This window comes from Bombina bombina, chromosome 1, assembly GCF_027579735.1.
Source record: "Bombina bombina isolate aBomBom1 chromosome 1, aBomBom1.pri, whole genome shotgun sequence".
In the NCBI taxonomy this organism is placed as follows: domain Eukaryota; kingdom Metazoa; phylum Chordata; class Amphibia; order Anura; family Bombinatoridae; genus Bombina; species Bombina bombina.
This window is the reverse complement of record NC_069499.1, coordinates 653457455-653483898: the sequence shown is the minus strand read 5'-3', so window position 1 is coordinate 653483898 and position 26444 is coordinate 653457455. Positions and strand designations below refer to the sequence as shown.

General features: G+C 41.1%; 1 protein-coding gene across 1 annotated transcript in view; it reads right to left on the bottom strand.

Moving 5' to 3' along the window:
* STAG2 (stromal antigen 2) overlaps positions 1 to 26444 on the bottom strand; it is an 848979-nt gene that overhangs the window by 647940 nt on the left and 174595 nt on the right. The window contains exon 6 of the mRNA XM_053699120.1: positions 4989 to 5085. Coding sequence (XP_053555095.1) covers positions 4989 to 5085 — 97 coding nt within the window. The remainder of the gene's footprint in view (positions 1 to 4988; positions 5086 to 26444) is intronic.

Below are 26444 nucleotides of genomic sequence, written 5' to 3'. Positions count from 1 at the left end.
TTTCTCCCTCAGACAAAACCTCCCTGGCCCCATCAGACTGGGTTAGGGGCCCTTCAGAGATATTAGTATCAGCGTTGCCATGCTCTTCAGTATCTAAAACAGAGCAGCCGCGCTTACGCTGACAAGTGTTCATTTTGGCTAAAATGTTTTTGACAGAATTATCCATTACAGCCGTTAATTGTTGCATAGTAAGGAGTATTGGCGCGCTAGATGTACTAGGGGCCTCCTGAGTGGGCAAGACTCGTGTAGACGAAGGAGGGAATGATGCAGTACCATGCTTACTCCCCTCACTTGAGGAATCATCTTGGGCATCATTGTCATTATCACATAAATCACATTTATTTAAATGAATAGGAATTCTGGCTTCCCCACATTCAGAACACAGTCTATCTGGTAGTTCAGACATGTTAAACAGGCATAAACTTGATAACAAAGTACAAAAACGTTTTAAAATAAAACCGTTACTGTCACTTTAAATTTTAAACTGAACACACTTTATTACTGCAATTGCGAAAAAACATGAAGGAATTGTGCAAAATTCACCAAATTTTCACCACAGTGTCTTAAAGCCTTAAAAGTATTGCACACCAAACTTGGAAGCTTTAACCCTTAAAATAACGGAACCGGAGCCGTTTTAAACTTTAACCCCTTTACAGTCCCTGGTATCTGCTTTGCTGAGACCCAACCAAGCCCAAAGGGGAATACGATACCAAATGACGCCTTCAGAAAGTCTTTTCTAAGTATCAGAGCTCCTCTCACATGCGACTGCATGCCATGCCTCTCAAAAACAAGTGCGCCACACCGGCGCGAAAATGAGGCTCTGCTTATGCTTTGGGAAAGCCCCTAAGGAATAAGGTGTCTAATACAGTGCCTGCCGATATTATTATATCAAAATACCCAGACAAAATGATTCCTCAAGGCTAAATATGTGTTAATAATGAATCGATTTAGCCCAGAAAAAGTCTACAGTCTTAATAAGCCCTTGTGAAGCCCTTATTTACGATCGTAATAAACATGGCTTACCGGATCCCATAGGGAAAATGACAGCTTCCAGCATTACATCGTCTTGTTAGAATGTGTCATACCTCAAGCAGCAAGAGACTGCATACTGTTCCCCCAACTGAAGTTAATTGCTCTCAACAGTCCTGTGTGGAACAGCCATGGATTTTAGTTACGGTTGCTAAAATCATTTTCCTCATACAAACAGAAATCTTCATCTCTTTTCTGTTTCTGAGTAAATAGTACATACCAGCACTATTTCAAAATAAACTCTTGATTGAATAATAAAAACTACAGTTAAACACTAAAAAACTCTAAGCCATCTCCGTGGAGATGTTGCCTGTACAACGGCAAAGAGAATGACTGGGGTAGGCGGAGCCTAGGAGGGATCATGTGACCAGCTTTGCTGGGCTCTTTGCCATTTCCTGTTGGGGAAGAGAATATCCCACAAGTAAGGATGACGCCGTGGACCGGACACACCTATGTTGGAGAAATTAGAAATCTCTGAATCCGGTCTCCCTGGATCAGATCCGTCACCCACAGAATGAAGCTCTCCGTCCTCATGTTCTGCAAATTGTGACGCAGTATCGGACATGGCTCTCACATCAGCGCGCTCTGTCCTTAACCCAGAGCTATCGCGCTTGCCTCTTAATTCTGGCAATTTAGATAATACCTCTGTCATAACAGCAGCCATGTCTTGCAAAGTGATTTGTAAGGGCCTCTCTGATGTACTTGGCGCCACAATATCACGCGCCTCCTGAGCGGGAGGCGAAGGTACTGACACGTGAGGAGAGTTAGTTGGCATAACTTCCCCCTCGTTGTCTGGTGATAATTTCTTTACAGATGAAGACTGACTTTTATTTAAAGTGACATCAATACATTTAGTACACATCTATGGGGCTCCACATTGGCCTTCAAACATAGTGAACAAACAGATTCATCTGTGTCAGACATGTTTAAACAGACTAGCAATGAGACTAGCAAGCTTGGAAAATCCTTTCAAATAAGTTTACAAGCAATATAAAAAACGCTACTGCGCCTTTAAGAAGCACAAAAAAACTGTCACAGTTGAATAACAATGAACCAAATCAGTTATAGCAACCAAATTTTCACAGTAAATGTATTAAGTTAGCAAAGTATTGCACCCACTAGCAAATGGATGATTAACCCCTTAATACCCAAAACGGATAATCAATTTAACAATTAACGTTTTTATCACAGTCAAACACACTGTCACAGGTCTGCAGTGACTGATTACCTCCCTCAAAATGAATTTTGAAGACCCCTGAGCTCTCTAGAGACGTCCTGGATCAAGGAGAAAGAAGCAGGAAGACTGACTGAATTTTTACTGCGCAAAAAAGCGCTAAAATAGGCCCCTCCCACTCATATTACAACAGTGGGAAAACTCAGTTAACCTTTTCTATGCAGAAATATACGTCAGCCATGTGGAAAAAATCATGCCCCAAAAGATTTATCACCAAAGTACCTCACAAAAACGAATAACATGCCAGTAAACGTTTTAAACATACATTTTAAAAGTTATGTAGTGTTATCAATAAGCCTGCTACCAGTCGCTTCTACTGCAGTTAAGGCTCATACATTACTTCAGTATTAACAGCATTTTCTTAGTCAAATTCCATTCCTTAGAAAATTACTTACTGCACATACATTCATCAGCCTGATACCAGTCACTACTACTGCATTTAAGGCTGTACTTACATTACATCCGTATCAGCAGTATTTTCTTAGTCAATTCCATTCCTTAGAAAAATATTTTACTGCACATACCTCATCTGCAGGGAACCCCACATGCTATTCCCTTTCTGAAGTTACCCCACTACTCAGAATGTGCGAGAACAGCCAGTGGATCTTAGTTACTTCTGCTAAGATCATAGAAAACGCAGGCAGATTCTTCTTCTAAATACTGCCTGAGAGAAAAAACAGCACACTCCGGTACCATTTAAAATAACAATCTTTTGATTGAAGAAATAATTAAGTATAAAAACTCCACACTCCTCTCACACCTTCCTACTATGTTGAGTGTTGCAAGAGAATGACTGGATATGACGTGGAGGGGAGGAGCTATATAGCAGCTCTGCTTTGGGTGATCCTCTTGCAACTTCCGGTTGGGAAGGGAATATATCCCATAAGTAATGGATGATCCGTGGACTGAATACACTTAACAAGAGAAATTAGTAAACGATTAAAGATGCTGGGATATGCCAAATTACTATTTCAGACCATGCCCCAATATCTTCATCTATAGAAACATCAAATGGTAACAGAAGAGGCTGGTTTTCTATACTAGTTAAAATCTTACTTGAAGCGAACTAAATACAATTTTCTTCAGACACCAAAACTTAACTTCCTCCATGCACCAAGGCAAAGAGAATGACTGGGGGTTGTGGGAAGGGAAGTGATATTTAACAGCTTTACTGTGGTGCGCTTTGCCTCCTCCTGCTTGCCAGGAGTGAAATTCCCAACAGTAAATTATGACGTCGTGGACTCACCATATCTTAGAAAAGAAAAGATTAAAAAAAAAAAAAAAAAAATCTTGGGCAAATACGGATAAAGTGGCAAATACCATACTTCTATGCATTATTTTTGTTGGTTTGCAATACCATGCCATTAGTAAACCTCTTAGGTTCATGGCACTGCACAGATGCATAGTAAAGGAGGAGAAGTACTACATATTCAGCAGAGAGTTTACTCTAGTAAATTATACATTAACAGCTTCAAAAACATAACCAACTTTGATCTGAATCACTCAAGGCTTATTATTAATGGACTATTACCCACCCTTCCTTCCTGTTATCCCTTTGCAGTTCCTGGGTTTCCTTACCCCACAGCTGCAGCGGCAGCAACCACAGCAGCTGCATTCAGAGGGGCACATTTAAAAGACTGTGCCTCCTACCGCTATCCCCACATCTTGGGTAAGTGTAACAGAATAAGCAACGAGATGCTGGGGAGAGCAGACTTACTACATTCTAGATATATATAGTAGTGTAGTAAGGCACTGGAGATAGTATATGGCAGAGAAGACGAAGCAATACATAGGTGTACTTTACATTTGTGAATATTTAGCACATCTGGCACCTATACCATATACTTGGAACTACATACCATATGCTTGGAACTGCGTCCGGAGCATTGAAATGAAGCACACTGGTACGCCGCAAATATGACACGGCTAGGATGATGAGTTCTTGTTTTAAACTTCCCCTTCAGTAACATCGGCGCATTGCGCAAAAAACACAGGAATGTGTACGATCGCAAAGTAACTACGATCACACCCACATGACGACGATGCTGATGACGAAATAGGGGAGGGGGCAGGCGGACATTTTAAACACGCAGAGGCGCAAAAAGTAAATACTATTACTGGTAAATGATAAATGTTACAAAATTGGGCTATAGTTAGCAATAATACGCGTTTGTTACTTTATAGTAATAACTTAGGATAAATTTTGGTTTGACTGTCCCTTTAAGGAGAAGTCAATGTTATTATCTCTTTAGATTAGTCTGTTTGATATATTTGGTTTAATGTAATAAAATGTTAGATATGCTATGATACATTTATTTTAGTATGGCTCTTTTATTGTTATAACAATTTACATTAGCACATATTATTTGCATACTTCTTTTTGTCTATATATTTGTTCACGCTTTTTAAGCGCTGCATCGAATATTAGTATTTAAATTTAATGCTCCTGACTTGCTACCAACCAGCCTCAACCACTCATTGACTGATTTGTCAGTATCATTTGGTGTGGGATCAATGGAAGTGTGTTGAATGCATTGGCAAATCTAGGCAGAAGTGAAGAGGAACACATACAGAGCCCTGACCAGGTTCCTGGGTAATAACCAATAAGAAATCAGCACGATGTCTGACATAATCATAATGCATATACTACTGTAGACAAAAACCCAACAACAAAAAGATTAAATATAGTTTAAATACATTACTGTTCTCGCCAGATAAAACGTACCTTTACATCCTGAACATTGAATAAAGAAGTTTATAAGATCAAGAAGTGCTACATCTTTGTTGTGTTTGTATGCTTCAATCCAGTCATCTACAACAGACTTTATAGATAAAAAAAAAAAAAAAAAAAAAAAGTAAATATAACTTTAAAATAACTTAGCTTTGTTATGGATGATTTGAAAAAGTATCAATACAAAACTAAATGGAATATATTTTAAGATACCAATACTTTACATGTATTAAACAATTTGTAGATATTGTTCTCTAATTAGCTAAATAAAAGCTACTGAGTTAAAAATCAACCCTCATAAAAAACTATATACAAAACTATATCTGTAGGTCTACCACAAAAAGTTTTTTTTTTTTTTTTAAAGAACATGAATTATGCTTACCATATAATTTCCTTTCCTTCTGTATGAGGAGAGTCCACGGCTTCATTCCTTACTGTGGAAAATACAGAACCTGGCCAGCAGGAGGAGGCAGAGACACCCCAGCCAAAGTCTAAAATACCTCCCCCACTTCCCTCATCCCCCAGTCATTCTGCCGAGGGAACAAGGAACAGTAGGAGAAATATCAGGGTATAAATGGTGTATAAATGGTGCCAGAAGAACAAAACCAAATTCAAGTCCGCCCAACTGAACTGTGCAGGGGCCGTGCACTCTCCTTATACAGAAGGAAAGGATATTATCTGGTAAACATAATTCGCGTTTTCCTTCTTAATATGAGGAGAGTACACGGCTTAATTTCTTACTTGTGGGAAACACATACTCAAGCACTAGAGGACACTAAATGAAAAGGCAGGGAAAAAGAGAGGCGGACCCTGTTCTGAGGGCACCACAGCCTGCAAAAATCCTTCTCCCAAAAGCTGCTTCTGCCGAAGCAAAACGCCAAATATTTGTAAAATTTTGAAAGAAAAATGTAAGAAAGACCAGGTAGTTGACCTTCAAATCGGATAAATACTCTATAAGCTAAGCAAACATGCTACTCAACCAGAAAAACAAGGAAGTGGGCAAGGCTTCCTGCCTCTTACGCTTCCCAGAATAGACACAAACAAGAGAGAAAATCCTTTGTAACCTGCAGATAGAACTTCAAGACCCGAACCACATCCAAGTTATGAAATAACTACTCCTTCGAAGGAGGAGGATTAGGACACAAGAAAGGAACCACAATCTCCTGATTGATGTTGGAATCTGAAACAACCATAGGAAGAAACCCTAACCCAGAGAGAACAGCCTTAGTCACATGAAAAACTAGGTAAGGGACTTCACATAGCAAGACAGCCATCTCAAAAACTGAGTGCTGAAGCAACACCCAGAATAAAAAAAAATCTTAACGTCAACTCCATGCATAAGCCCAAACGGAGCCTTCTGCAAAACTTAGAGATGAAAACTCCAAGGAGGAGCACTAGATCTAAACACAGGCCTGATCAAGTCAAAGCCTGAACAAGACTGGACATCTGGAAGCTCTGTGAGACTTTGAGCAGTAAAACAGATAGGGCCGAATTCAGAGCAAAAACAGAAGGCCCTTCCCCAGAGCATCCTGGAGAAAGGAAAGGATCCTGGAAAACCTGGCCTTATGCCAGGAGAATCCCCGCTCTACATACCAGAAGAAGTAGGTCCTGCACCCCTTATGATATATGTGACTATACACCGGCATATGAGCTAGAAGGAGTAACAACATTCTCTTGGTTAAGACTAAGCGTTCAATTCCATGCAGTCGGCCTAAGAGAGTCCATGTTTTGATGAACACAGGAGTCCTGCTCCAGCAGATCCCTGTAACAAGGTCCATGGAGGGGAAGCCCCTAAACTGCAACACAACGCTAAATATAAACAGAGAAAAGCATCTCACCGACGTCTGCTCATGCTAGGATCGACCATCCACAACAAAGAGTGACATGACCAAAGAGAAGGTTAAAAGAAACCTCTAAGGAATGCTAGATGTCTAGCATATTCAGGATGAAAAGGCCGGAGCCCCACCTGGGTTCAAACCCACCTTCTGCTACAGAAGCGGTGGAGCCAACACTGACGCCTTGAAAGCCCCCATCCAACAAAAAACATTCAAGCAGGGAATGATTGTAGGGGACATCCGAACCTGAAGAATACGCTCATAGAGAGGGTCGCTGGCAATGAGCCGTCGTGGGCTTCCGCCCACCACCAAACACGAGGGAACCGTATCCCCAGAGGACTGACCGTACACAATCGTTATTTTACACGAATGTCCTTGGGCAGGAGAGCCCGGATTAACCCTTCGATTGTGCGTAGCAGGAATAGGTAACCTCGCTAAGGCCATGCGGAACTGCGTAGTAACCTCTGGTGGAAACAAACCCCTTACAGGCGTAGGAGGATCGGAACTCGGGAAAACTGCATATGTAGGAACAGAATTTAGGGAACACATCTCACTGGATGAAGAGTCATCAGAGTTGGATGGCTCAGTGGTCTCTAACATCTCAACACTGGTTGATGAGAACACTCTAGTGCAGCATACGGAACATAATTGAGAGGGCTGGATTACCTGGGCCTCTTCACAATATACACAGGCATCAAATTATATATGAGAGGGATCCCCCTCTAAATTATCAGTATCCTCCATAACGTGTCTATATCAAATTATAGAAAGGAAAAACAAAATTTATGCTTACCTGATAAATTTATTTTTCTCTTCACACGATGAGTCCACGGATCATCTAATTACTATTGGGAATATCACTCCTGTCCAGCAGGAGGCGGCAAAGAGCACCACAGCAAAGCTGTTAAATTTCACCTCCCTTACCTCCAAACCCAGTCATTCGACCGAAGCAAGGGAGAGAAAGGAAGCAACAAGGTGCAGGTGTCTGAAGTTTATAACATACCAACAAAACCTATCTTGAGCAAACAAGGTGTGCCATGGACTCACCGTGTCAAGAAATAAACACATTTATCAGGTAAGTCCATAGATCATCTAATTACTATTGGGAATCAATACCCAAGCTAGAGTACACAAATGAAAAGGGAGGGACAAGACAGGGAACCTAAACGGAAGGCACCACTGCTTGAAGAACCTTTCTCCCAAAAGAGGCCTCAGCCGAGGCAAAAGTGTCAAATTATAGAATTTTGAAAAAGTGTGAACCAAGTTGCAGCCTTGCAAATCTGTTCCATAGAAACTTCATTTTTGAATGCCCAGGAAGAGGAAACAGCTCTCGTAGAATGAGCCGTAACACTCTCAGGAGGCTACAGTCCAGCAGTTTCATAGGCAAAGGGAATGATACTCTTCAGCCACAAAGAAAGAGAAGTAGCCGGAGCTTTCTGCCCCTTACGTTTCCCCGAGAAAACCACAAAGAGAGCAGAAGACGGACGAAAATCCTTAGTCGCCTGTAAATAGAATTTCAATGCCCGTACCAAGTCTAGATTGTGTAGCAGACGTTCTTTTTGAGAAGAAGGTTTAGGACACAAGAAAGGAACAACAATCTCCTGATTAATGTTCCGATCTGAAAACACTTTAGGGAGAAACCCTAATTTAGTACGTAAAACTACCTTAACCGCATGAAAAATAAGGTAAGAAGACTCATGCTGTAATGCAGAGAGCTCTGAAACTCTTCGAGCAGAAGAAATAGCAACAAGAAACAAAACTTTCCAAGATATCAACTTAATATCTAAGGAATGCATGAACTCACACAGAGTCTGTTGAAGAACTTTCAGGAACTAGGTTACGATTCCAGGGAGGAGTAACCGGCTTAAACACAGGCCTCATCCAGACCAAGGCCTGACAAAACGATTGCACATCTGGGACATCCGCCAGACGTTTATATAACAAAATAGACAAGGCAGATATTTGATCCTTTAGGGAGCTTGCTGATAAACCCTTCTCCAAATCCTCTTGGAGAAAAGACAAAATTCTAGGAATCAGAAACTCTACTCCAAGAGTAGCCTTGGAGTAGTTAGATTAACACCAATATAGGTATTAACGCCATATCTTATTGTAAATACTTCTAGTCACAGGCTTACGAGCCTGAATCATGGTCTCAATGATCGATTCTAAAAAGCCACGTTTAGATAAAATTAAGAGTTCAATCTCCAAGCAGTCAGCTTCAGAGAAACTAGATTTGGATGAAGGGCCCTTGAAGTAGAAGGACCTTTCTCAACAGAAGTCTCCAAGGTGGAAGAGATGGCATCTCCACCAGGTCTGCATATCAAATCCTGCGAGGCCACGTCGGTGCAATGAAGATCACCGACGCCCTCTCGTTTGATTCGAGCAATGACCCGAGGAAGAAGAGCGATCGGAGGAAATAGGTATGCAAGACTGAAATACCAGGGTACTGCCAGAGCGTCTATCAGTACAGCCTGAGGGTCCCATGACCTCAACCCATACATCAGGAGCTTGGCATTCTACCGCGATGCCATGAGGTCCAATTTCGGCTGTCCCCAATTGAGTATCAGGCTGGAAAACACTTCCCCGGGTGAAAAGTCTGTCTGCTCAGAAAGTCCGCCTCCCAGTTGTCTACTCCAGGGATGTGGATCACCGACAGACAACAGTTGTGGGTCTCCGCCCACTGAATTATCTTGGCTACCTCTGACATGACCAAGGAACTCCAGGTTCCCCCCTGATGGTTGATGTAAGCCACTGAAGTGCGAAAGCAGGGACCCTGGGAGAGATGATCTAGAGACAACCACCAAAGAAGAGAATCCCTTGTCTCCTGCTCCAGCTGTAATTGCGGAGACAGATCCGCATAATCTCCATTCCACTGTCTGAGCATGCTTAACCTCAGACGTCTGAGGTGGAAATGGGCAAACGGGATGGTGTCCATTGCCGCTACCATCAGACCGATTACCTCCTTGCACTGAGCCACTGATGGCCGAGGAGAGGACTGAAGCGCTAAGCAAAAATCGAAAATCTTTGATTTCCTGACTTCTGTCAGAAAAATCTTAATTGATAAAGAATCTATTATGGTTCCCAAGAAAATTACCCTTGTAGTTGGAACGAAGGGACTCTTTTCCAAATTACATTTTCGTGTGAGATCTTGCTTGAAAGGATACTGCAATGCCCCGCAATCAGAGCACCACTAACAGGGATCCCAGAACCTTTGAGAAAATTCTGGGAGCTGTGGCAAGGCCGAATAGAAGAGCCACAAACTGGAAGTGTCTGTCTAGGAATGCAAACCTCAGAAACTTGTGATGGTCCCTGTGGATGGAAACATGCAGGTGCGTGTCCTTTAAAAATTGACCCTCTTCAACCAAAGGAAGAATGGAACAAATAGTTTCCATCTTGAAGGACGGAACTCTTAGATCTCAAGAGTCAAAACAAATTCCTCAAATTGGTCTGAAGGTTCCTTCCTTTTTAAGAATCACGAACAGATTGGAGTAGAACCCCAGACCCTGTTCCTGTATTGGGACAGGAACTACAACAACCAGGTCAGAGAGGTGCTGAACACAGTGTAAGAACGCCTCTCTTTGTCTGGTCTACAGATAATCTTGAAAGCAGAAACCTGCCCCCGGGAGGAAAGGTCTTGAACTCTAGTTTGTGTCCCTGGGACACGATGTCCACCGCCCAGGGATCCTGAACATCTCAAACTCAAGCCTGAGCGAAGAAGGAAAGTCTGCCCCCCACCAGATGCGGTCCCGGATCGGGGGCAGGCCCTTCATGCTGTTTTTTATTCAATAGCAGGCTTTTTGGATTGTTTTCCCTTGTTCCAAGACTGGTTGGGCCTCCGAGGAGAATTGGACTGCTCCTGCTTGGAAGAGGGAGAGGAAGGCTTTCCCTTGAAATTTCGAAAGGAACAGAAATTACTCTGGCGTCCCTTTTGTTAATTTCTCTTATACTGAGGGATGAAATGGCCCTTTCCTCCCGTAATGTCAGAAATTATTTCCGTCAAACCAGGCCCAAACAAGGTCTTTCCATTGTAAGGAATCACCAAAAGTTTAGACTTAGATGACACATCCGCAGACCAAGATTTAAACCATAAAGCTCTGTGGGCTGCTACGGTAAAACCAGAAATCTTAGCTCCCAGCTTAATAACCTGAAGGGAAGCATGCGTGATAAAGAAGTTGGCCAACTTAAGGGTCTTTTATCATATCATGAATTTCTTCGAGGGAAGTATCTTTTCAAATAGAATCAGACAACGCATCAAACCAGTAAGTTGCCGTACTAGTGACAGTAGCAATACAAACCGCAGGCTGCCATTGTAAACCTTGGTGTACATACATTTTCTTGAGTAACCCCTCTAACTTCTTATCCATAGGATCCTTAAAGGAACATCTCTGTAGCCCTATCTGGTACAGGAGATACCTCCACCATGGAAGGCACGTCAAAATACTTGTTTAGTTTACTAGACTTCTTAGGATTGATTACGACGGTAGTGTCAGAGTCATACAGGGTAGCTAAAACCTCCTTAAGTAACAAACTGTGGTGTTCGAGCTTAAACCTGAAAGAAAACTTCAGTATCAGCTAAAAGGTATTACACTGTCTGAGTCTGAGATTTCACCCTCAAATGCTATCGAAGTATCTTTCTCTTCAGGTTTCGGGGAAGGAACATTTGGAATAGCCACTACTGTGTATGCAACCTTATTCACCGATTGATTACATTTCCTCTTGCGCATACCCTGCAGCATGGGAAAAGCAGACAACGCATCAGATACCGCTGATGACATTAGGGAAGCAAGGTAACTCTAGGTGGAGTAATAGAGGAAGCGCAGGGCACTGGCTGTATGGACGCTAAATTCTGGGATGCTTGAGAAAGCTGCAGCATATCTTGAACATTGTCAGAAGACTCCTGAACAGTATCCGCCTTAGACAATGTTGGCTCAGAAAAAGTCTATCACTGTAATGTAAAGTACTCTCAATACATGAGGAACAGAAAGGGAATGGTGGTTCTACATTAGCATCAATACAAAGAACATGTAACATCTTGCAGGGTTTCTTGGTCCATCTTTATTCACCAATAAACAGACAAAACTGATATTTTTATTTAGAAAATAGCGCCCAAAAAAAATTTGTTACTGTTTCTTTAAATTTTAAACAAAAAAAAATAACTGCTTTATTTTTCTGTTATTTGAAATAAACAATGGCCCCCAAAATAAAACTCCAGACAACTCTACACCTCAGCTTAGCCTTGCTGAGGTGCTTACCTGCCTGCCTACTAACGAAGTATATTACTTTGGTTGATGTTTTAAGCAATGGCATCACCAAGGTGCAAACTCTTAAAATTATTCAAACCTATATTAGTAGGATTTATCTAATATAATATTAGGACAAAGAGAGGGGTGCTTTGTATAACATTGACTAATTTTCAAAGGTTGTGAGAATAAGGAGAAATTCCCACTAAAGAATGAGATTGCAGCACTCAATTCCCTGACTAATAGGGTAATTATTTCACAACTACTCCTTCCATGATTTTAATATTTTCACCCACTTTTAAGCCATTATTAAAAGTTATGTTATAATTTAGTTGGTGCTAATTTCTGCCTAGTAGACAGGGCAGTGAGTGCTGCAATCGCATTCTTTAGTGGGAATTTCTCTTTATTCTCACGACCTTTGAGAAGTATATTACTTGTAGCTGATCCGGACTCAAATCTTTTAACAATTACGGTCCGTAACACTGCTGAATTTGTGACGCAGCTGATTTTCAAGCCAGAACACAGGAAGTGAGACAGGGCCAGAAAAAAAGGCGTGCAATAGGAACTGCCGCTGTATCTAACTCCACCCATCATGGGTGTAACCACATGAAACTCCAGATTGGCTAAATGTATTATCACAGTCGTCAGGAGTAAAGTAAAAAATACACCACCATGAGTGAGCCAGATTCTCCTTGTCCCCAGTGCCTGCTCTCCTGCCTTTAATAAACATTCCCCTATCACAGGTGAATGTGACTTGTCCCCAATGTATGTAAAAGTGCTATTTTCTCTGTGTGCGTGTCCCAGAAAAAATTAAAGTTAGCACTTACCTTAAGACTTCTGCCAGGCAGCACGGCAGTTCATTAGGTTTGAGAGGCCAGTTCCCTCACATGGACCTGTGGATAGAAACAAAGGCTTGCACGGTTAGGGCAGCATAAATATATAGGAGGCGAAGTGAGGATTGTACCCCACAAGTTCCCATTGCTTGAAAGCCACCACTGCTCTACTGAAGAGACTGAAATGGACTACAGCTAAACCCTAGAACAAAACAAAAAAATAATTTATGTAAGAACTTACCAGATAAATTCATTTCTTTCATATTGGCAAGACTCCATGAGCTAGTGACGTATGGGATATACAATCTTTCCAGGAGAGGCAAAGTTTCCTAAACCTCAAAATGCCTATAAATACACCCCTCACCACACCCACAATTCAGTTTAACGAATAGCCAAGAAGTGGGGTAATAAAGAAAGGAGTAAAAAGCATCAACAAAAAGAATTTGGAAATAATTGTGCTTTATACAAAAAAAATCATAACCACCATAAAAAAAGGGGGTGGGCCTCATGGACTCTTGCCAATATGAAAGAAATGATTTTATCAGGTAAGTTCTTACATAAATTATGTTTTCTTTCATGTAATTGGCCAGAGTCCATGAGCTAGAGGCGTATGGGATAGCAATACCCAAGATGTGGAACTCCACGCAAGAGTCACTAGAGAGGGAGGGATAAAAATAAAAATAGCCATTTTCCGCTGAAAAAATTAATCCACAACCCAAATATAAGTTTATTCTCAAAAATAAAATAAAAGTAAAAACAAATTATAAGCAGAATAATCAAACTGAAACAGCTGCCTGAAGAACTTTCCTACCAAAAACTGCTTCCAAAGAGGCAAATACATCTACATCAAAATGGTAGAATTTAGTAAATGTATCCAAAGAAGACCAAGTTGTTGCTTTGCAAATCTGATCAACTGAAGCTTCATTCTTAAAAGTATAAGAAGTGGAAACTGATCTAATAGAATGAGATGTAATTCTCTGAGGCGGGGCTTGACCCGACTCCAAATAAGCTTGATGAATCAAAGGCTTCACCCACGATGCCAAATTAACGGCAGAAGCCTTCTGACCTTTCCTGGAACCAGAAAAGATAACAAATGAAATCTTTAGTAGCTTCAACATAATATTTCAGAGCTCTCACCACATCCAAAGTATGTAAAGATATCTCCAAAGAATTCTTAGGATTAGGACACAAAGAAGGGACAACAATTTCTCTAGTAAGGTTGTTAGAATTCACAACCTTAGGTAAGAATTTAAATGAAATCCGCAAAACTGCCTTATACTGATGAAAAATCAGAAAAGGAGATTCACAAGAGAGCAGATAATTCAGAAACTCTTCTAGCAGAAGAGATAGCCAAAAGGAACAACACTTTCCAAGAAAGTAGTTTAATGTCCAAAAAATGCATAGGCTCAAATGGAGGAGCCTTTAAAACCAAATTAAGACTCCAAGGAGGAGAGATTGATTTGACAGACTTGATACGAACCTGTAAAAAAAAAAAAAGTGAATATCAGGAAGTTGAGCAATTTTTCTGTGGAATAAAACAAAGAGCAGAGATTTGACCTTTCAAGGAACTTGCAGACAAACCTTTATCCAAAACATCCTGAAGAAACTGTAAAATTCTAGGAATTCTAAAAGAATGCCAAGAGAATTTATGAGAAGAACACCATGAAATGTAAGTCTTCCAAACTCAATAAAAAATCTTTCTAGAAACAGATTTACAAGCCTGCAACATAGTATTAATCACCGAGTCAGAGAAACCTCTATGACTAAGCACTAAGCGTTCAATTTCCATACCTTCAAATTTAATGATTTGAGATCCTGATGGAAAAACGGACCTTGAGATAGAAGGTCAGGCCTTAACGGAAGTGGCCAAGGTTGGCAACTGGACATCCGAACAAGATCCGTATAACAAAACCTGTGAGACCATGCTGGAGCCACCTGTAGCACAAACGATTGATCCATGATGATTTTGGAGATCACTCTTTAAAAAAGAACTAGAGGCGGTAAAAAAACATAATTTATGTAAGAACTTACCTGATAAATTCATTTCTTTCATATTAACAAGAGTCCATGAGCTAGTGACGTATGGGATATACATTCCTACCAGGAGGGGCAAAGTTTCCCAAACCTTAAAATGCCTATAAATACACCCCTCACCACACCCACAAATCAGTTTAACGAATAGCCAAGAAGTGGGGTGATAAGAAAAAAAGTGCGAAGCATATAAAATAAGGAATTGGAATAATTGTGCTTTATACAAAAAAATCATAACCACCACAAAAAAGGGTGGGCCTCATGGACTCTTGTTAATATGAAAGAAATGAATTTATCAGGTAAGTTCTTACATAAATTATGTTTTCTTTCATGTAATTAACAAGAGTCCATGAGCTAGTGACGTATGGGATAATGACTACCCAAGATGTGGATCTTTCCACACAAGAGTCACTAGAGAGGGAGGGATAAAATAAAGACAGCCAATTCCTGCTGAAAATAATCCACACCCAAAATAAAGTTTAACAAAAAACATAAGCAGAAGATTCAAACTGAAACCGCTGCCTGAAGAACTTTTCTACCAAAAACTGCTTCAGAAGAAGAAAATACATCAAAATGGTAGAATTTAGTAAAAGTATGCAAAGAGGACCAAGTTGCTGCTTTGCAGATCTGGTCAACCGAAGCTTCATTCCTAAACGCCCAGGAAGTAGAAACTGACCTAGTAGAATGAGCTGTAATTCTTTGAGGCGGAATTTTACCCGACTCAACATAGGCAAGATGAATTAAAGATTTCAACCAAGATGCCAAAGAAATGGCAGAAGCTTTCTGGCCTTTCCTAGAACCGGAAAAGATAACAAATAGACTAGAAGTCTTACGGAAAGATTTCGTAGCTTCAACATAATATTTCAAAGCTCTAACAACATCCAAAGAATGCAATGATTTCTCCTTAGAATTCTTAGGATTAGGACATAATGAAGGAACCACAATTTCTCTACTAATGTTGTTGGAATTCACAACTTTAGGTAAAAATTCAAAAGAAGTTCGCAACACCGCCTTATCCTGATGAAAAATCAGAAAAGGAGACTCACACGAAAGAGCAGATAATTCAGAAACTCTTCTAGCAGAAGAGATGGCCAAAAGGAACAAAACTTTCCAAGAAAGTAATTTAATGTCCAATGAATGCATAGGTTCAAACGGAGGAGCTTGAAGAGCTCCCAAAACCAAATTCAAACTCCATGGAGGAGAAATTGACTTAATGACAGGTTTTATACGAACCAAAGCTTGTACAAAACAATGAATATCAGGAAGAATAGCAATCTTTCTGTGAAAAAGAACAGAAAGAGCGGAGATTTGTCCTTTCAAAGAACTCGCGGACAAACCCTTATCTAAACCATCCTGAAGAAACTGTAAAATTCTCGGTATTCTAAAAGAATGCCAAGAAAAATGATGAGAAAGACACCAAGAAATATAAGTCTTCCAGACTCTATAATATATCTCTCGAGATACAGATTTACGAGCCTGTAACATAGTATTAATCACGGAGTCAGAGAAACCTCTATGACCAAGAATCAAGCGTTCAATCTCCATACCTTTAAATTTAAGGATTTCAGATCCGGATGGAAAAAAGGACCTTGAGACAGAAGGTCTGGTCTTAACGGAAGAGTCCATGGTTGGCAAGATGCCATCCGGACAAGATCCGCATACCAAAACCTGTGAGGCCATGCCGGAGCTATTAGCAGAACAAACGAGCATTCCCTCAGAATCTTGGAGATTACTCTTGGAAGAAGAACTAGAGGCGGAAAGATATAGGCAGGATGATACTTCCAAGGAAGTGATAATGCATCCACTGCCTCCGCCTGAGGATCCCGGGATCTGGACAGATACCTGGGAAGTTTCTTGTTTAGATGAGAGGCCATCAGATCTATCTCTGGGAGCCCCCACATTTGAACAATCTGAAGAAATACCTCTGGGTGAAGAGACCATTCGCCCGGATGCAACGTTTGGCGACTGAGATAATCCGCTTCCCAATTGTCTACACCTGGGATATGAACCGCAGAGATTAGACAGGAGCTGGATTCCGCCCAAACCAAAATTCGAGATACTTCTTTCATAGCCAGAGGACTGTGAGTCCCTCCTTGATGATTGATGTATGCCACAGTTGTGACATTGTCTGTCTGAAAACAAATGAACGATTCTCTCTTCAGAAGAGGCCAAAACTGAAGAGCTCTGAAAACTGCACGGAGTTCCAAGATATTGATCGGTAATCTCACCTCCTGAGATTCCCAAACTCCTTGTGCCGTCAGAGATCCCCACACAGCTCCCCAACCTGTGAGACTTGCATCTGTTGAAATTACAGTCCAGGTCGGAAGAACAAAAGAAGCCCCCTGAATTAAACGATGGTGATCTGTCCACCACGTTAGAGAGTGCCGAACAATCGGTTTTAAAGATATTAATTGATATATCTTCGTGTAATCCCTGCACCATTGGTTCAGCATACAGAGCTGAAGAGGTCGCATGTGAAAACGAGCAAAGGGGATCGCGTCCGATGCAGCAGTCATAAGACCTAGAATTTCCATGCATAAGGCTACCGAAGGGAATGATTGAGACTGAAGGTTTCGACAGGCTGTAATCAATTTTAGACATCTCTTGTCTGTTAAAGACAAAGTCATGGACACTGAATCTATCTGGAAACCCAGAAAGGTTACCCTTGTTTGAGGAATCAAAGAACTTTTTGGTAAATTGATCCTCCAACCATGATCTTGAAGAAACAACACAAGTCGATTCGTATGAGACTCTGCTAAATGTAAAGACGGAGCAAGTACCAAGATATCGTCCAAATAAGGAAATACCACAATACCCTGTTCTCTGATTACAGACAGAAGGGCACCGAGAATCTTTGTGAAAATTCTTGGAGCTGTAGCAAGGCCAAACGGTAGAGCCACAAATTGGTAATGCTTGTCTAGAAAAGAGAATCTCAGGAACTGATAATGATCTGGATGAATCGGAATATGCAGATATGCATCCTGTAAATCTATTGTGGACATATAATTCCCTTGCTGAACAAAAGGCAATATAGTCCTTACAGTTACCATCTTGAACGTTGGTATCCTTACATAACGATTCAATAATTTTAGATCCAGAACTGGTCTGAAGGAATTCTCCTTCTTTGGTACAATGAAGAGATTTGAATAAAACCCCATCCCCTGTTCCGGAACTGGAACTGGCATAATTACTCCAGCCAACTCTAGATCTGAAACACAATTCAGAAATGCTTGAGCTTTCACTGGATTTACTGGGACATGGGAAAGAAAAAATCTCTTTGCAGGAGGTCTCATCTTGAAACCAATCCTGTACCCTTCTGAAACAATGTTCTGAATCCAAAGATTGTGAACAGAACTGATCCAAATTTCTTTGAAAAAACGTAACCTGCCCCCTACCAGCTGAACTGGAATGAGGGCCGTACCTTCATGTGAACTTAGAAGCAGGCTTTGCCTTTCTAGCAGGCTTGGATTTATTCCAGACTGGAGATGGTTTCCAAACTGAAACTGCTCCTGAGGACGAAGGATCAGGCTTTTGTTCTTTGTTGAAACGAAAGGAACGAAAACGATTGTTAGCCCTGTTTTTACCTTTAGACTTTTTATCCTGTGGTAAAAAAGTTCCTTTCCCACCAGTAACAGTTGAAATAATAGAATCCAACTGAGAACCAAATAATTTGTTTCCCTGGAAAGAAATGGAAAGTAGAGTTGATTTAGAAGCCATATCAGCATTCCAAGTCTTAAGCCATAAAGCTCTTCTGGCTAAGATAGCCAGAGACATAAATCTAACATCAACTCTAATAATATCAAAAATGGCATCACAGATGAAATTATTAGCATGCTGGAGAAGAATAATAATATCATGAGAATCACGATTTGTTACTTGTTGCGCTAGAGTTTCCAACCAAAAAGTTGAAGCTGCAGCAACATCAGCCAATGATATAGCAGGTCTAAGAAGATTACCTGAACATAGATAAGCTTTTCTTAGAAAAGATTCAATTTTTCTATCTAAAGGATCCTTAAACGAGGTACCATCTGATGTAGGAATGGTAGTACGTTTAGCAAGGGTAGAAATAGCCCCATCAACTTTAGGGATTTTGTCCCAAAATTCTAATCTGTCAGGCGGAACAGGATATAATTGCTTAAAACGTTTAGAAGGAGTAAATGAATTACCCAATCTATCCCATTCCTTAGCAATTACTGCAGAAATAGCATTAGGAACAGGAAAGACTTCTGGAATAACCGCAGGAACTTTAAAAACCTTATCCAAACGTATAGAATTAGTATCAAGAGGACTAGAATCCTCTATTTCTAAAGCAATTAGTACTTCTTTAAGTAAAGAGCGAATAAATTCCATCTTAAATAAATATGAAGATTTATCAGCATCAATCTCTGAGACAGAATCCTCTGAACCAGAAGAGTCCAAAGAATCAGAATGATGGTGTTCATTTAAAAATTCATCTGTAGAGAGAGAAGATTTAAAAGACTTTTTACGTTTACTAGAAGGAGAAATAACAGACAAAGCCTTCTTTATGGATTCAGAAACAAAATCTCTTATGTTATCAGGAACATTCTGCACCTTAGATGTTGAGGGAACTGCAACAGGCAATGGTACATCACTAAAGGAAATATTATCTGCATTAACAAGTTTGTCATGACATTTAATACAAACAACAGCTGGAGGAATAGCTACCAAAAGTTTACAGCAGATACACTTAGCTTTGGTAGATCCAGCAGGCAGAGGTTTTCCTGTAGTATCTTCTGGCTCAGATGCAACGTGAGACATCTTGCAATATGTAAGAGAAAAAACAACATATAAAGCAAAATAGATCAAATTCCTTATAAGACAGTTTCAGGAATGGGAAAAAAATGCCAAACATCAAGCTTCTAGCAACCAGAAGCAAATGAAAAATGAGACTGAAATAATGTGGAGACAAAAACGACGCCCATATTTTTTGGCGCCAAATAAGACGCCCACATTATTTGGCGCCTAAATGCTTTTGGCGCCAAAAATGACGCCACATCCGGAACGCCGACATTTTTGGCGCAAAATAACGTCAAAAAAATGACGCAACTTCCGGCGACACGTATGACGCCGGAAACGAAATGAATTTTTGCGCCAAAAAAGTCCGCGCCAAGAATGACGCAATAAAATGAAGCATTTTCAGCCCCCGCGAGCCTAACAGCCCACAGGGAAAAAGTCAAATTTTTGAGGTAAGAAAAATATGATAATTAAAGCATAATCCCAAATATGAAACTGACTGTCTGGAAATAAGGAAAGTTGAACATTCTGAGTCAAGGCAAATAAATGTTTGAATACATATATTTAGAACTTTATAAATAAAGTGCCCAACCATAGCTTAGAGTGTCACAGAAAATAAGACTTACTTACCCCAGGACACTCATCTACATGTTTGTAGAAAGCCAAACCAGTACTGAAACGAGAATCAGTAGAGGAAATGGTAAATATAAGAGTATATCGTCGATCTGAAAAGGGAGGTAAGAGATGAATCTCTACGACCGATAACAGAGAACCTTATGAAATAGACCCCGTAGAAGGAGATCACTGCATTCAATAGGCAATACTCTCCTCACATCCCTCTGACATTCACTGCACGCTGAGAGGAAAACCGGGCTCCAACTTGCTGCGGAGCGCATATCAACGTAGAATCTAGCACAAACTTACTTCACCACCTCCCTTGGAGGCAAAGTTTGTAAAACTGATTTGTGGGTGTGGTGAGGGGTGTATTTATAGGCATTTTAAGGTTTGGGAAACTTTGCCCCTCCTGGTAGGAATGTATATCCCATACGTCACTAGCTCATGGACTCTTGTTAATTACATGAAAGAAAGCCCCCTTTCCCCCAGTAACAGTTGAAATTATAGAATCCAACTGAGAACCAAACAATTTATTACCTTGGAAAGAGAGAAAACAACGTCGATTTAGAAGTCATATCAGCATTCCAAGATTTAAGCCATAAAGCTCTTCTAGCTAAAATAGCTAAAGACATACATCTAACATCAATTCTGATGATATCAAAAATGGCATCACAAACAAAATTATTAGCATGTTGAATTAACTTAACAATGCTAGACATATTATGGTCTGATACTTGTTGCGCTAAAGTTTCCAACCAAAAAGTTGAAGCAGCTGCAACATCAGCCAAAGAAATTGCAAGCCTAAGAAGATGACCTGAATATAAATAAGCCAAGATTCAAGTTTCCTATCTAAAAGGATCTTTAAAAGAAGCACTATCTTCTGTAGGAATAGTAGTACGTATAGCAAGAGTAGAGATAGCCCCATCAACATTGGGGATCTTTTCCCAAACCTACAATCTAACTGCTGGCAAAGGATACAATTTTTTAAACCTTGAAGAAGGAATAAAAGAAGTACCAAGCCTATTCCATTTTTTACAAATCATATCAGAAAACATAATTTATGCTTACCTGATAAATTTATTTCTCTTGTGGTGTATCCTGTCCACGGATCATCCATTACTTGTGGGATATTCTCCTTCCCAACAGGAAGTTGCAAAAGGATCACCCACAGCAGAGCTGTCTATATAGCTCCTCCCCTAACTGCCACCTCCAGTCATTCGACCGAAGACAAGCCAGAAAAAGGAGAAACCATAGGGTGCAGTGGTGACTGTAGTTTAAAGTTAAAAAATACCTGCCTTAAAATGACAGGGCGGGCCGAGGACTGGATACACCACAAGAGAAATAAATTTATCAGGTAAGCATAAATTTTGTTTTCTCTTGTAAGGTGTATCCAGTCCACGGATTCATCCATTACTTGTGGGATACCAATACCAAAGCTATAGGACACGGATGAAGGGAGGGACATGGCAGGCGCTTAAACGGAAGGCACCACTGCCTGTAAGACCTTTCTCCCAAAAATAGCCTCCGAAGAAGCAAAAGTATCAAATTTGTAGAATTTAGAAAAAGTATGAAGCGAAGACCAAGTCGCCGCCTTACAAATCTGTTCAACAGAAGCCTCAATTTTAAAAGCTCATGTGGAATGAGCTGCAATTCTTTCAGGAGGCTGCTGGCCAGCAGTCTCATAAGCTAAGCGGATTATACTTCTTAACTTAAAAGAACGAGAAGTTGCTGAAGCCTTTTGGCCTTTCCTCTGTCCAGAGTAGACAACAAACAATGCAGATATTTGACGAAAATCTTTAGTAGCTTGTAAATAAAACTTTAAAGCACGAACCACGTCAAGATTGTGTAATAGACGTTCCTTCTGTGAAGAAGGATTAGGACACAGTGACGGAACAACAATCTCTTGATTGATATTCTTATTGGATACCGCCTTAGGAAGAAACCCAGGTTTGGTACGCAAAACTACCTTATCTGCATGGAAGATCAGATAAGGGAAATCACACTGCAAGGCAAATAACTCTGAAACTCTTCGAGCCGAAGAGATAGCTACCAAGAACAGAACTTTCCAAGATAAAAGCTTGACCTATGGAACTTTAAGAACTAAATTTAAATTCCATGGCGGAGCAACAGGTTTAAACGAGGCTTGATTCTAACTAAAGCCTGACAAAACGCCTGAACGTCTGGAACATCCGCCAGACGCTTGTGCAAAAGAATAGACAGAGCAGAAATCTGTCCCTTTAAGGAACTCGCTGACAATCCCTTCTCAAATCCTCCTTGGAGAAAAGACAATATCCTGGGAATCCTGACTTTACTCCATGAGTAACCCTTGGATTCACACCAATGAAGATATTTACACCATATCTTATGATAGATTTTCCTGGTGACAGGCTTTCAAGCCTGAATTAAGGTATCAATGACCGACTCGGAAAAACCACGTTTTGACAAAATCAAGCGTTCAATCTCCAAGCAGTCAGACGCAGAGAAATTAGATTTGGATGTTTGAAGGGACCTTGAAGTAGAAGGTCCTGCCTCAGCGGCAGAGTCCAAGGTGGAAAGGATGACATGTCCACCAGATCTGCGTACCAAGTCCTGCGTGGCCACGCAGGAGCTATCAAAATCACTGAAGCTCTCTCCTGCTTGATCTTGGCAATCAGACGAGGGAGCAGAGGAAACGGTGGAAACACATAAGCCAGGTTAAAAGACCAAGGCGCTGCTAGAGCATCTATCAGCGCAGCCTTGGGATCCCTGGACCTGAACCCGTAACAAGGAAGCTTGGCGTTCTGACGAGACGCCATGAGATCCAGTTCTGGCTTGCCCCCAAGTTGAATCAACTGTGCAAACACCTCCAGATGGAGTTCCCACTCCCCCGGATGAAAAGTCTGCCGACTTAGAAAATCCGCCTCCCAGTTCTCTACTCCTGGGATATGGATAGCTGATAGATGGCAAGAGTGAACCTCTGCCCATAGAATTATTTTTGAAACCTCCAACACTCCTTGTTCCCCCTTGATGGTTGATGTAAGCTACAGTCGTGATGTTATCCGACTGAAATCTGAAGAACCTGACCGCAGCTAGCTGAGGCCAAGCCTGAAGAGCATTGAATATCGCTCTTAGTTCCAGAATGTTTATCGGAAGGAGTGTCTCCTCCTGAGTCCATAAGCCCTGAGCCTTCAGGGAGTTCCAGACTGCACCCCAGCCCAGAAGGCTGGCATCTGTCGTTACTATTGTCCAATCTGGCCTGCGGAAGGTCATACCCTTGGACAGATGGACCCGAGATAGCCACCAGAGAAGAGAATCCCTGGTCTCTTGATCCAGATTTAGTAGAGGGGACAAATCTGTGTAATCCCCATTCCACTGACTGAGCATGCAGAGTTGCAGCGGTCTGAGATGTAGGCGGGCAAACGGCACTATGTCCATTGCCACTACCATTAAGCCGATTACTTCCATACACTGAGCCACTGAAGGGCGAGAAGTAGAATAAAGAACACGGCAGGAATTTAGAAGTTTTGACAACCTGGCCTCTGTCAGGTAAATCTTCATTTCTACAGAATCTATCAGAGTTTCTAGGAAGGAAACTCTTGTGAGAGGAGATAGAGAACTTTTTTCTTCGTTCACTTTCCACCCATGCGACCTCAGAAATGCCAGAACAATGTCCGTGTGAGACCTGGCAACTTGAAAAGTCGACGCCTGTATCAGAATGTCGTCTGAGTAAGGGGCTACTGCTATAGCCCGCGGCCTTAGGAGCGCTAGAAGGGACCCTAGAACCTTTGTAAAGATTTTTGGTGCCGTGGCCAACCCGAAGGGAAGAGCCACAAACTGGTAGTGCCTGTATTGACCCTCCTGGATCATAGGAAGGATGGTTCGAATAGTCTCCATCTTGAAGGATGGAACTCTGAGAAATTTGTTTAAGATCTTGAGATCTAAGATTGGTCTGAATGTTACCTCTTTTTTGGGAACTACAAACAGATTTGAATAGAAGCCCTGTCCCTGTTCCTCCTGCGGAACTGGGTGGATCACTCCCATAACTAGGAGGTCTTGAACACAATGTAAGAATGCCTCTCTCTTTATCTGGTTTGCAGATAAAAGTGAGAGATGAAATCTCCCTTTTGGGGGAGAGGTTTTGAATTCCAGAAGATAACCCTTGGACACAATTTCCAATGCCCAGGGATCCTGGACATCTCTTGCCCAAGCCTGGGCGAAGAGAGAGAGTCTGCCCAATACTAGATCCGTTTCCGGATCGGGGGCTGCTCCTTCATGCTGTCTTAGAGACAGCAGCAGGCTTCTTGGCCTGTATCCCCTTGTTCCAAGCCTGGTTAGGTCTCCAGACCGGCTTAGACTGAGCAAAAGTTCCCTCTTGTTTTGTGTTAGAGGAAGTTGAAGCTGCGCCACTCTTTTTAGCTGTTCGCTTGGTTAAATGAACAACGGCGTCAGAAACAAATGAATTGGCTAGCTTAAGGGCCCTAAGCTTGTCAATTATATCTTCCAACAGGGTTTCAACCTGTAGAACCTCCTCTAGGGACTCAATCCAGAAAGCCACGGCAGCAGTGACTGGGGCAATGCATGCAAGAGGCTGGAGAATAAAACCTTGTTGAAAGAAAATGTTCTTAAGGTAACCCCATAATTTTTTATCCATTGGATCTAGAAAAGCACAACTGTCCTCGACAGGGATAGTGGTACGCTTAGCTAGAGTAGAAACTGCTCCTTCCACCTTAGGGACCGTCTGCCATAAGTCCCGTGTAGCGGCGTCTATAGGAAACATCTTTTTAAAAACAGGACGGGGAGAGAACGGTACACCTGGTCTATCCCATTACTTAGTAATAATTTCAGAAAACCTTTTAGGGATTGGAAAAACATCAGTGTAAGTAGTTACTGCATAGTATTTATCCAATCTACATAATTTCTCTGGGAATACAATAGTGTCACAGTCGTCCAGAGTTGCTAAAACCTCCCTGAGCAATACACGGAGGTGTTCAAGCTTAAATTTAAATGTAGACATATCAGAATAAGATTGAAGTATCTTCCCTGAATCAGAAAAATCACCCACAGATTGAAGCTCCCCTGCTTCAGCTTCATTATATTGTGAGGGTGTATCAGAGATAGCTACTAAAGCGTCAGAGAGCTCTGTATTTATTCTAGTCCCAGAGCTGTCTCGCTTCACAATGGTTTCTAAACATAATGAACAATGAGTTTCCTCTATGTCACCTTACCATAGAGAAAAAGCAAAAAAGCGGACGGCTGGTATTCATGTGAAGATAAAAGTCCTTTATTCAAAAAAGTTTAAAAACAGATGGTCAAAAAGTGAAAGATTCATAATCAGAGCGCACACAAGCTGTGAGCCGTAATCATAGCATAATAATCATATGCATATACTATGATTACGGCTCACAGCCGAAACGCGTAAGCAAGCCTATCCCTTGGTGCTTATGTGTGCGCTCTGATTATGAATCTTTCACTTTTTGACCATCTGTTTTTAAACTTTTTTGAATAAAGGACTTATCTTTACATGAATACCAGCCGTCCGTTTTTTTTTTTTTCTCTATGGTAAGGTATTCTATAGCCTGACACAAGGGGAACGGCTCCCTGACAAGTCCTTTCTCGACTGGGATGAACAAGCTCCTGGATTGAGGGGTACGCTGACACTCTCCCATCACCACTTTGCATAAGACATTTTAAGTTTGCTCCTCTTGCGGTAACCGGAGCGGATCGCATATTGGATTATAACTTTATCACCTATAAAGCTTGCAGCCATCTATCCACCTGGGAAGGACTCCTTGGGATACAAAACCACAACGAAACAGATTGACAGCTTTGTGTGGACTCTTATTTAGGTGGTGAGACACCTTTCTCTGCTGCAAAGAATTTACAATTGTCTACTTGCTTATGTGTGTGAGGCACTATCCTTGTGGGAAACCGCATTCATTTGACCGGTTTTATTAACTTTATACTTTACTTTGAGGAGAGTTACCCCCCTTTCCAGTGCATACTATAGGGTATATTTATATCCATAGTTTCAGAGCCAGGACTTTATTAAATTTGTGTGGAATCTACCTACTATCTCTTTGTTGGTTTTTCCTCTATGACAGACATGTTTAAACAGACTAGTAATGAGACCAGCAAGCTTAGAAAACACTTTAATAACTGAAC